The following is a 12,505-nucleotide window of genomic DNA, read 5'->3' on the forward strand; positions in this document are numbered from 1 at the left end:
CAGTGCAAGAAACTGTTCAGAAATATTTAATCAGCTACACTCACAGCCTGTGTCCAATGTGAAAGGGAAAAGTATGTCAAAATTTCATGATCTTTTTGACATTTGTCTTCTTGCTTATATGGCATCTGGGAAGAAGCACCCTTTGCATGCTGTTTCTTGCTGTTTTCTGCTGGCCCACCTAAACACGCACACTAGTATTATAATGCTATTTATAAGTTCTCATTTCTAAAGTCAAAAGGTGACTTTCAAACCAGTGTCTGGAATGCCCTCTTGAAATCTTAACGATCTCATTTGAAGTATGGTGTAACAAGGAATAAAAGGAAGTAATGAAAAAAAAATCAGAGACCGTGAAGAAGAGAAATAAAACTGGTATCTGTGCTAGGTCAGCTGTATTCACCACTCAGTCGTTCCAAGTCAGTTTGTTTAAAAAAAAACAACTGCAACAAACAAGCAAGCAAACAATAAAACTACTGAAAACTCAAACCAGAACAAATATTGTACTTCTCAGGTGGAAATATTGAGTGCACTGTTGTAGCCATGTTGGAATTAGGATTTTTGAGTAAAAATAGTATCCTTTGCTAGCTCGCTGCTGTACTTGGGGGTGGGGGGGGGGCGGGGAATAAAGTAGACCTGTTCCAGACACCTGGACCCTTTCTTAGGTCTGCAATAAAAGCAGTAGCCTTCAAAGTCAAGTGTGAATTGAGAACCACTGCTCTGAATTTCAGTAAATATTCAATTAAAACAGAATTTAATTTTTAGCTTTCTCTCTTGTAACTGTTTTCCAGTGTTCAAGGAACAGCTATAAGGGAGAAGGTGGTGATGCTTCTGGGGCTTGTCCCATGGGAATTGTTTTCCTGTATCCTTTGTGTGAGTCTACATGGGTGTGCAGGGTTTCCTGGGTGCTGTAGATGAGGTGCCGAAGTAAGCTCTGGTGCAGGATGCCCATGGCTCTCTAAATCCGTTACGACTTCCATTGGAAGAATTTCTTCTTTGATCCTTTTCAAATACTTGAGGTAGACTTACCAGAGACATTGATTTTTTTATGATACTTTATAATTCCTTTTTTCTATGTCCTCCTACAAATTCCTTCATGTGTCACAGATGCCGCCTTTTTAGACTGTTCTGTATGTGTGAAGGGTTTTTTTGTGTTGGTTGGGTGCCCCCCCCCCCCCCCCCTTTTTTTTTTTTTTTTCCCTCTTTCATACAAGATACTGGTCTTCCAGCTGTGGTGATACTTTCTGCAAGGTCTGCATAATTATTCTGATCTTGGTAATTAATACTCATCTTGCTTTAGATGAGGTGGTTAATTCTCTAATTAAAAATAGCAGTGAGTGGTGGCTTTAGTGTTTGGCATATTTATTAACATTCCTTTGTTGCAATAGGGATTTGAAGTCTTTGAAGCTTTTGTATCTGTAAAGCTGTTTTATTTTCTTTTAATACAGTTAATTATAAATTATGGCCAGACCTGAGTGAATTGAATGGAAATAGGTCGCCGTGCCAGAGTAAGAACCTGTTTTCAAGCAGGGTCTTTATTAGTGTGGCAGTAAGGGCTAAGTCTATGAACAGGATCTATCTGAAATATATTCATTCAGTTCTTTCTGTTGGTCTTCATATTTCTGCTTTTTCTCAAAATAAAGGGCATTTATCTTTACTATACTGTTACAATTAATTTCATTAACAGTGAATCACTGGAAAATGTCATAGTAGGAAAAAGAAGATTCAAAATGCATTTTTTTATCTTATTAGTTTTCCCAACAGAAAGCTTCTCTCTTCGGTAACAGTTCTGGCTCTGAAGACTGGTCTTGAATTATCATATAGAGTTTACTACTTTGATATTGTCTTAATAAATTTATCCTGTCCCTCCTGCTGAAAGGAATCGCAGTGATGAATGTAGTGTACTCCTTCTGCTGAAGGACTGAGGAGAAAATACTATTTTTCACAAAGTCAATGAAAACTGTAACACGGTTTGTAACTGGATAAAGCAGCATTGATTGAGCTCATCTGCTGGACTGCTCTGTGCAGGTGAATACGCTTACAAATCCCTCCTGCTGGGCAATGCTCTGTCCCCCTGTCATGTGGTGTTCCCTGCCTGGCCAGAGCAGTATTCATTTATGTCACAGTCATTAGTCTCTTGAAATGCTCCTACCTCTCTGCCCCCTTAGACAAACAGGCAAATAATATTCTGGGTTTAAGTTCAGGTTTCTATCAGGAGTGAAATTCAGGGGGAAGAGGGGGGCATGTCCAGTCCTTTCCTGCCCACCCTCAGGTTTCCTTAGCAGGAGCCCCGGTTAGCTAACGTTGCATCCAGCAGAAGGGTGGGTTAGGGATGCACTGAAATCTAAACACAGGATGCAACTCAGTGCAGGCTTGTATAAACTGAGATGCAGTGTAATTCATGCCAGTGGCCGTGCAGGACAACTACTCTGAAAACAGAGAAGACATGAAAGTAACAGCACTTTCAAAATTATTTTTTGCGGCTATTGTATTAACATGTTTGCTTGAAGTCGTGATACTTGGACACAGGAATGTATACTGCTTTCTTTCTCAGAAAGGTTCATTAATAGAACTGCCCAATCATTTATAAGATGGCTTGAAAGAGTCGAAGAGGACAACAGCCAGAGTGGTGGTGAATGAAGTCCAAGTGTTCTGTCTTGAAACTGCATCACTTGCAGGGTCTAAGTTTCAATTTTCTGTGTGATTTTTGCTGTCATCTTTTTGACCAGCCTTTGGATGCTCCAATCCTGTTAATTGAAAATAGAAAGCATTACGGTACAAAGCTGCTGCCAGCCCAACCAGTAGCAGTTTGTCTCAGAGCAATTCTGATATCAATGTACCGAGGATGGAAAATCCCCAGTGACCATTTCCAAAGTAATACTCACTTATGCATGCAAGTGCATCTTGGTGTTTATCTTGGGGCAGGATGTTGAATAGCCAGCAGAACTCATGTTTGCTCTCGGTGGTTGTCTGAAGAAGCCCCAGAGCAGAGGGCAGCAGCAACATTTCATCTGACTCCTGGGACATATTTCTGTCAGGAGTTCCCCATTTGTAAAATTTGTGACTGGAGTGGAGATACAAATAGGAGAGTGTTGGGTCAGAGCAAGGTAGACACAAGAGGAGAAGACACCAAGATGCAAGAACATAAGGAATAACTAAGAAATTATCTTAGTGTGGAGAAACAAGGGGGTTAGAAGTAGTAACTATTCAAAAATGAGGAAGGAAAATGTGTGTGTGTGAACAGGGTGAGGTTTGAGGAAAAAACAAATGAAAAAGAGTAAGTCATGCAGCGAGTTTTAGTAGTTCGTATTCTGTGGAAAAACAGTACTGAATGTTGTGGGATAGCAATAAGAAGCATTTTTATAGAATGCATGATGAGTTATAGTGTAGCATGGATATATCTGGGGTTTTTTTTGTTGTTGTTTTTGTTGTTCTGTAATATTTTTTCAAAGGGAAAGGGTAGAGAAAGCATCCCCTGATCTGACATTACTGCAATGTCAGATCCGCTACAGATAAGCGTTACCTTGTAATAGTTTAGGCTGGAGTTACAGCCTGTGCCTGCTATCTAGCTGGGGAAGAATTCTTGGGGTTTGTTTGTTTGTTTTTTGTTGTTTTTTTTTTTTTTTTTGGGGGGGGGCATGTGATAACAATGGCTTATTACTAACAATATTTGGTTAATCAGTAGATAATTATTGTTCCAGCCATTCTTGGCTTTCCTTTTTCCTTCCCCTACATCCTTCTCTCCTTAACCCTTTCCCCCTCCATAATTTCTGAAATGTCCATGCTGTTAAGCTGTTTCTCTTTCTGTCCATCTGGTGGTGTGATCTGCTACTGGGTGGGACTGATGGGTTCAGGATGAGTGGAAAAAAACACCTGTCTCTGCAATATCTCATTTTCTTTAATGAGATAGATCTGCTCTTCTAGAAAAGGGATTTTTACAAGTAAATTGAGGCATTTTTTTACCTTCAGTTCCTACTAGGAAATTAAACGGCAGGGCATGTGAGTTGCTGATGTGCCAGCTTGTTGTTGCACAGGGACTGTATTGCCTTTTATTAAGCTGCTGTGCTACAAGAGGTATGGAAGGTGGAGAGTATTTGTAGCATTTGGGCAGATCCTTAAAGTGGATATGTATGTCTGATATAATAATGTTGTATACCAGTATAATATTCCTCATGGTTGGGATTAAGCACCTCTAACTGTTGGCTGCTAAAGAACCGAAGTATATCTGTCTCCAGAAATGGTTTGTGTGTTACAAGGGCTGGAGCCTTGTCATTTATATTGCTGCTTACTATCAATATGCTCAAGTCCCTTCAAAAATAAAGCTGATGGCAACAGTGAAGTCCTAGGTGGATTTCTTTTTGTTCAGTCTCTGACACTGTGGGAAGAGAATTCAGTATGTATTTGTTTTTAGGAATTTCAAATTTACAACTGTTTTCTTACTGGTTTTAATAATATATTTAAAGATAAATACCTTAATATTTATCTTTGTTTCTTATTATGTTAGCTTTTTTCTTATTATTAATATCTTCTTAAATGGTTATTTAGTTTTCCTGGTTTAAAATATTTCTTGTTCAGAGTACGCATGGTTTCTTTGCAGAATCCTCAGAAAGGCATGGCCGTTCTTGGGCATATTCACAAGTAAACTGTTAATACTTCAGGCCTATTAAAGAGGGATCATACAGTTAATTTTGAAGGATGTTTATCTTAAAGTCCAGAACACCAGCGTGTGTTGCTGTGAACTGCTGGGCTGAGGTGAAAGGGAAGATTAAAGAGGAAGTGGAGTTTATTAATAGACTCCTGGATTACAATGGCTTTGCAGTGTGCATGAGTTGACTTTTGCTATGGGACTGGTTTTAAGAGATGAAAGAGCATTTGAGATGAGAAATGCAGCAGAGAAAGCTGTAGAAGAGAATAATAGGTGAAGCACTGCACATTCTGTTATCCTTTTGTGGCTCTTTTTTCTTCTTTCCATCATGCACTTAATAAAAAATTTAAAGAGTTTTCCTAAAATATTTTTTTTTGGAAGCGTTTAGGTTGAAAGAGATGAAACTGCCTGATAATCTGGGGGAATTACGAGTAGCTTTTTGATGCTGTTACAAATATTTGGACTAATTATAAATAATGACTGAAAGGATTTGTTTGTATTCATATTCAGGAGCTTTCTTGAACCAAGTGATAGAAGCATTGCGTAGCCTCTTGAAATTGTCATGTCAAAATAGTTGTCTTGGCATCTGGTTTTTTAACAGTGGAAACGGGCATGAGGGACAGGAAGTACTTGTTGGCTTTACTCAGCTATCAAATAGCAAGTGTTTCATTTATCAGCTAAAACTAAAACTTTTGTGCTTACTTGGCAGAACAAACTGCTTGCCTTTCTTTTTTCTACAGATAAAATTTCTGACTTCAGATTTTCATTATCACTTGATTCAAAATACAATTTTAAAGCTTTTTATATTTACTCTAAGTGCTGTCATGCCTGACAGTGGGCAAGTATTTAGTCATGAGGCATGTTTTCTTCCCTTAATGTGAAAATCTGCTGCTCAGCTTCATTGCTGCTTTAAAACTTGGTGTGTTATGCTAACTTTAAAGACTGAAGCTTTAGTTTCTAATATATTACATTCCTTCTACTTAAAATATGTTTCACCACTTTCATAAAATTAAGTGGAGCACAAATAACCCAAGTATTTGTCAGATTAAGATGTCAGAGGAATGAAATAATTTTGAGACACTCAAACCAAGTTTTTTCCCCACATCTCACTTTAAAGGAGATAGCTGTGGAGTTTGTTATAAATAGAGCTATGAAAAAGACCGCCAGTGATAAAAGGGTATGGCAAATAGAATTATTAAATAAGTGTTACGCTAAATAATGTGTGCATGGAGAGCAAAGAAAGTTGGGGATACTGAAAAGCAATGGAGATAATTTGTGTCAGTTTTTTTGGATCTGGTCACTCTTAGGAGGCTAATCACAGGGTAACAAATTGAGCAATGGTTGCATGTGGTGTTGCAGAGAGGAAGAATTAATGGCCAGCAGGAAATCTTGAAGAGCTTAATGGCAGCATGAGCTGGAGAGGAACACTCTGAGTAGCTCTGGTCCCTGCAGTTGCTGAAATGGAACAAGGAGTGCACAGTGACCTGGCAAATTCTGCTGAGAAAATGAATATTTTTATCTTTCAAGTCATGGGACAATTTCAGGATGCTTCCCAAAGGTTGTAATTGCTAATGAATTGAGCAGCACTCGTCATGGATAGTAATTTATTGGAGACAGCTGCTAAGTACTGCACTCTACAAAAACTGGCTTAGAGCAGCTAAACAGGATACCAGTATATGTCAGTAAAGATGTTTTGCAAGGAGGAATCAAAGGTTTAAAAGAAAAAAAGAGGGATAGTAAGCAAAATCGCCAAGTATGTGCTCACTAAAGGCAATACTACACTTCCACATGATTCCATTTGGCATGTAGTTGAGACAGCTCAGTTCTAGTTAGCTTTGCTAACTGCATCTCAGGTAGATGTCAGGCGTTCCTCGGAAAGGCACAAATATGACTGTTCTCAATACAGAAGACCAAAAGCAGCTCCTATGTCTCTGAGAACAGAATTTGATTTTGACTGTGGTTTTGCCTGAAAAAGGAAAGTAGCAGAACATATGTGGGGTACAAAATACAGTATGCACTGTAGGTCAGTCAGCTGCTGCTTCTTTGTACAAGAGAACAGCTACAGTGAGGCAGTAAGTTGACTTAGTGATTCAGGAGGTAAGCTGGTTGTAAGGTGGCTCTAGTACAACAAAGCAAGTTGTGCTAATTTTGGAAATGGAGGTTTTGTTAGGTACAAATTTTATCTGAGGTACTTTTGACTATTTTGCAGAGTTAAAAGAAATCTTCTGTTTAATGATTGAGATGTTAAGAAACATTCAAATATGTATTATTCATATAGGTATAAATGAAAGAATATTTGCCCATGGTAAATTTGAATAGGGATTTGTTAATTGTTTAGAGGCTTGTGAAAGTCACTTTCCAGAGTCAATTTTAACTTAAATGGGCACATTATTAAAGGGAGAAGGCATTCTTTTAGCTGTTTCATCATGGCTTTTTCAGTATTGCTGTTATATGAGAGGTTCCATTTGGCATGCCAAACTTTCAGGATGTTAAATGCTTTAAAAAAGAAGGGCTTTTTTTAGTCCCAAAATAGCTAGCCAAGTTTTCTTTTGTGCTAACAATTGTGTTTTGTTTTGATAGTGCATCTTTCTAACAATTCAGCTAATAAAGTTTCATAGAGCATGTATCAAAAGGTAATTTCAAAAGTTTCATTTGAAAGAAATGAGCTGAGGGTTAAAATCAGGCATGCTTAACTATTAAAGTTGCCAATTGGAACATCTTGTTACTTTCTGCAGTAGATGTTGGGTTTTGTTTAGTCAGCCTTTTATTTCTAAAGCTATTCCTAACGGCCATTGTATCAATAATAATAACTTTATTCACTAAATTATAAATTATTTGAAGCAATAACTATCACATTACAACTGGGAGAAGTTTCATAACGGGTCTTCAAGGCATCACCACGATGCAAATAATAATTGAGCTTGTTGATGCAATTTCTTTCCCATTTCAATGATAATTTTCTCGTTAGGTTTGTGTTACGTATGTATTAAACCTTCATCTTTTAAGAGACTTCAATTCATATGCTATTGTTTCTTTTCCCAGGTCGTTTCCCTCAGTAAGTGGCAATAAGAATGAATGGACATATATCAAACACCCCTCCCGGTGGATATGGAAGTTATTTTCTTCAAATGAAGTAAGGTTATGCCTCTGATCTTCCTTTTAAGGACAAAAAATAATGCTGTATTTTCTTCTTTATGCTTTCATTTCAGATAGAGCTATAATTGTTAGATCCCATTGGAATAATACAAAGGCAGTTTCTTTAAAAGAATGTGCGTTTTTACAACCATGTAACCAAACTGACAGACACGATATGACTGATTTTTGTTTTAGTGTAAGGTTAAAGCTGTATTATTGAACAGAATCATCTGGAACAGAAAAATAAATTGCTGTAGCCATAACATACTTACTGTATTACTCTGAGAGGTCTTCTTATGCTTGAGGTGTTTAAGCTTAGCTCTGAGTGAATGCATTTTTATACATAAAAGATGCAGCTGCCCTTTCCATCTGTGAGAAAATATTGTTTCCTAGTAAACAGGACTAGCAACTGCTACCTGAAAGTAGGTTATCTGAGATAAGGTGCTCCCTGCATTAGAAGCATGGCACTAGGCTCATTTGCAGCCCTAGTGAGAACTGACTTAATCTGATGCTGAAGAACACGTACATATGAGCAGGGCATATGTGCTGTCCTCATTGCTGTCCCTTTAAAGTGAATTTGTGCATGACTCACTTTTGTTGTTACAATGTAAGGAAGTTGGATTGCCTTTCCATTTGTTGTAGGCAATGATATTCCTTTTAAGTCTTTTACGAAAAGCAGTTAAAGTTATTAACAACAAATGACACCTGCGTGTGCAGGAAAACCCTCAAAATCCTATCAAGTCTTTGGCATAGTCAATATTATTGTTGTTGTTATTGTTATTATTATAATATTATTATAATAATATTATAATAATAATTATTATTGTTATTATTATAATAATTAATAATTAATAATTAATATTGTTGTTATTATTATTATAATAATAACAACAACAATAATAATGTAGTTTTGATTACTTATGGTAATATTTGTGTGCATACCACACTCCCATTGTGCGCGATGTTGTATTAATGCAACCCCCCCCCAAAAAAAAAAAAACCAAACAAACTCAGAAGGGCTTCCAACCTAAGTGAAACGTGCTTCATTGTATTCATGGTGCAGAACAAATATCCCATATCATTACCTCTGTTAGGTAGGTATATATAGTCCTGCATAAGGGGAGGGTTTTTCTCAGTGCCTGTTTCTCTGTGGCAAATACATCTATACAGAAATTGACCAGAAACGTTTTCTTCCAGTGGCTATGGTTCCCCAACGTTTGCTCAGACAGAGAGGGAACAGAATTCAAGAACAAGTGCAAAAGCTCTTTATGGTAAGATGGCATGAGTTCTCTAAACTAATATGTTAAATTTTTGGTTTAAATATTGATTGTGATGTCATGGTAGGAATATTTTATGCATATAAATCTGAAAGTGTATGTCTAAACACATGGGTGTGTATGTCAACAGAATAAAATAGCAAAGTGATTTTATTCCTACTAAAACTAACTAGGCTAGCTAGAAAATGTTTTTTATGGTTTACTAAGCAGGGAACTCCCACCTGCTAATTTTTAAGGCAGCAATGTATAAAGCATTTATCACAAAACTGAATGATCCTATAGCTAAGGTATGTACCAAGGAGAATGCGTTCAGGGGTCTAGCAGTGCTATTGGTTTGATTCATGACCTGTGTCTCCCCCTGCCTCCCCAGTTTTATCCCCTGCTAGCAGAAAAGGAATTTACAATATTATTCTTGTTTGACACAAGGATTTCATGGAAATTAGATTTGATGTAATGGATTTGGAGTCCTATCTGGCCTGCTATTGTCAACAGGCTTTGTGACTGTCAAACGTGATGTTACTTACAAATGCCTAAATGTTGTTACACTTAACCAACTACAAATGCTAGTATTTGTCTTGGCTGTGTATGCTACTCTCTACCCCATGGCCAAATCACTGTGGAGGCAGAATGTAGTCATGTTCCTTGCCAGCCAAATTGCACCGTTTCCTGGTCATCCACCTCCAGTGTGAATATATCCTGCTGATAGCTGTGCTAATGGAAGTAGAAGCAGCAGTGAGGCTGAGAGATGTTCTGTTGTGTAAATCTGTGCCTGTTGTTAAATGCTCTTTTGAAAGTCAGCAAAACTGATGAGGTTTGCAGCGAGAACCCAGTCCTGTGCAGGACCCCTTGCACCTCAGCCTGCTCTCCTTTGTTGTATCTACCACCTCTTCTGCAGGTTAACAAACTGGAAAGCTCAAAGAGCAGAGGCTGATAACTGCAACATCCCTAGTAGTAACTAATCTTTTCTCCCTCCTGTTGTGGGTGGGGTGATGGCTGGGAGTGGCCTTGGACGTTAGGGGAGTGATGTCAGGATGCTTCCTGGCATTAGAAAGGCGATAACTTTGCCCTTGGAAGGATTCCCTGCAGGCCTCGAGTTTGGTTACTCTTCCATGGGCAGATGAGAACTTTGTTCTGTTGGTTGCCTTGTTCGCTTTCAAACTGCTTCAAAATTCCTGAGGCTAAAAGCCCCCAGGGGAGATTGGAGGTCTCCTGGCTTTGTATCCTCTGAAAAGAGGAGTGGCGTGAAAAAACTGATGTGGTTTGGTGGCTGAAGGCACTGTGCTACAGTAGTGCTGAGGTCCGCTTTAGAAAAATCAGCAAAGACAGAAGTAGAAACCATGTAAAGCATTTGTTATTTGGCAACGAATGTTGCATGTGAATAATTCTAAGTTAAAATTTGTCTTTTTTTAGTGGTATGCTACAAAAGTCAGTCACTTCACTGACTGACTATTAAAGGCAGGAACTGCAACTGAGGAAAGTTCAGAAGTGATCATTTTAAACAATGATGTCTGCATCCTGTATGGGTTCATTCAACGAACTGATTGCACGTGTTGACAGAAATAGTAGGTGGTAACAGAAACCAGCAAAGAGACATTGTGAAAAACTCTTAGCAGATTATTTCTTTATGAGATGTTAGGAGAGTTGCACTTTTCTTTTTCATTTTGTATTATAATAATAATGATTTTTCAGGAGTATGTGGTTTGAACACTGTGACGGTGCTAGTAAGTGTCTTCACTATGTCCTTTAATCTTTGTGGGCTTTGAAAATAATAAGTCTTTTGAGCTTTTTCATATCAAATATGATTGGATAGTCATATGTCAGTAGAAGACGGGGACAAGTTAGTTGATTTGAGGTATATAATGCTAAGCAGCCTTTTACTTCTAAGACACTTAATTGAATTCAGGTACCAATTGAAAATGCTTAACCATATAATTGCTGCATGGTGGCTTCTGTAAAATGAATTGTTGATCTTGGTTCACTTCCATTGTTGGTAGATACAGCACAAAACCGTAGCTGCAGTTGCCAGGAGCTGAATGAAGTAGACAACTCAATTATCCTGGAGCTCTGAGTGAAGATATATTGGCACAGCTTTTAGAGAGGAATTTGCACATTTTACTGCTGCTGCTCTGTTTTGCATGCATAAAGAACTAGACTGTCAGTATCGCCAAATGTATGAACTGGAGAAAACAGGAAAACACCTAAAACCTTCCTCAAACTCTGGGCAATTCTAATTTTTTAATTTTAGCAATGATGTTACCATTCTGCTGCATCCCATGTGTGTCTTTTCTTCCCTTGTGATGTTAGGGATTTTCATGCACACTGTCACGCAGTGCGTGGGAAACAATTGAATGATACTGGAACTGTTAAAATATGGTAAAAATATGTATTACAAAATATTTTATTATGATTTATTTATAATTAATAACTAACAAATATTTTATTTGAGACCCATGTGACTGAAAGCCTATAAAGCAGATTGGAGGTGTCCTACCTTTCTTTTTACATTTTATATTATGTATATGTATGTTAAATGTCCGTATTTTACTTATGCAAATACATAAAGCTAATGTATAAAGATTCACTTACAATATATTGGAAATATATATATAGTCTTACTGTAAAAGTAAAATGGACCATGTGCTTTTAGAAAAAGTGACAATGTAATGTTAGCGGCAAACTTTGTCCATGACAAACTTCCTTTCCTTGGAAGGCTATTGAATGTCATTTGTATTAAAGCATCTATCTGTGGGTATCAGCAAGTGAAGATGGTACCTGGGATCCACAGTGACCACTTGATCTTGAACTCCATTTATTCCAAGCATAGTAAAGACTAATTAATAACAGCAACAATAATAATAATAGTGATGATATTAATGTGTGTGTATATATATGTGTGTGTATATACGCGCACACACACGTATGTGTCATGGCATAAAGTTTATCTCTTGAGTCCCAGTGCTGAGGTGATTCATGATAGTTCAGTCTTTCAGTCATCAGGCAAAATGTTGGCTCCAGTGCCAGTGGGAAAGGAGGCTAAAGTTTTATTGGTATTACAGACAGTTCCGTTAAAAACTAGACCAGAGTCGTCATTATCTCTGGTGTGGTTATCTGATAGAAAAAACTTCCTTGCAACTGCTTTTTTTCCTGTGTCAAATAATCCCTTTTGTTTTCCATCGTTTCCTTCCTGAAATGAACTGTTTTCTATTTGCATGATAAATCTCTTGCTGAACTGGGAGGGAAGATGCCCTCTGCACATTCTTATGGGGTTTATTTAATTGTTTACTTCCTGATCTTTCAATCTGAAGTGGGTTTTGGCTCCTACTGTCATCTATTGTTCTGACATTAGCTTCTCCATCTGTCTTCTGCAGCTCTGCTTGTGGAGAGATGGGTGGCATCAGTCAGCACCAATAGCCAGGGCTGCGCTGGGGGGTTGCCGGCAAGTGACAGTGTGGAG

The 12,505-nt window shown here is 37.8% G+C and overlaps 1 protein-coding gene across 9 annotated transcripts in view; it reads left to right on the forward strand.

Annotated features, from left to right (window-relative positions):
- Nucleotides 1–12,505, forward strand: part of EPS8 (EGFR pathway substrate 8, signaling adaptor) — a 141,007-nt gene that overhangs the window by 74,875 nt on the left and 53,627 nt on the right. For all 9 annotated transcript variants that reach the window (XM_080391799.1, XM_080391800.1, XM_080391797.1 and 6 more), the window contains 2 exons: nt 7,682–7,772; nt 8,972–9,045. In XM_080391799.1, the coding sequence (XP_080247925.1) occupies nt 7,711–7,772; nt 8,972–9,045 (136 nt within the window). In that variant the 5' untranslated portion in view covers nt 7,682–7,710. The remainder of the gene's footprint in view (nt 1–7,681; nt 7,773–8,971; nt 9,046–12,505) is intronic.

The sequence above is a fragment of the Falco punctatus genome (assembly GCF_963210335.1).
Source record: "Falco punctatus genome assembly, chromosome: 6".
Taxonomy (NCBI): domain Eukaryota; kingdom Metazoa; phylum Chordata; class Aves; order Falconiformes; family Falconidae; genus Falco; species Falco punctatus.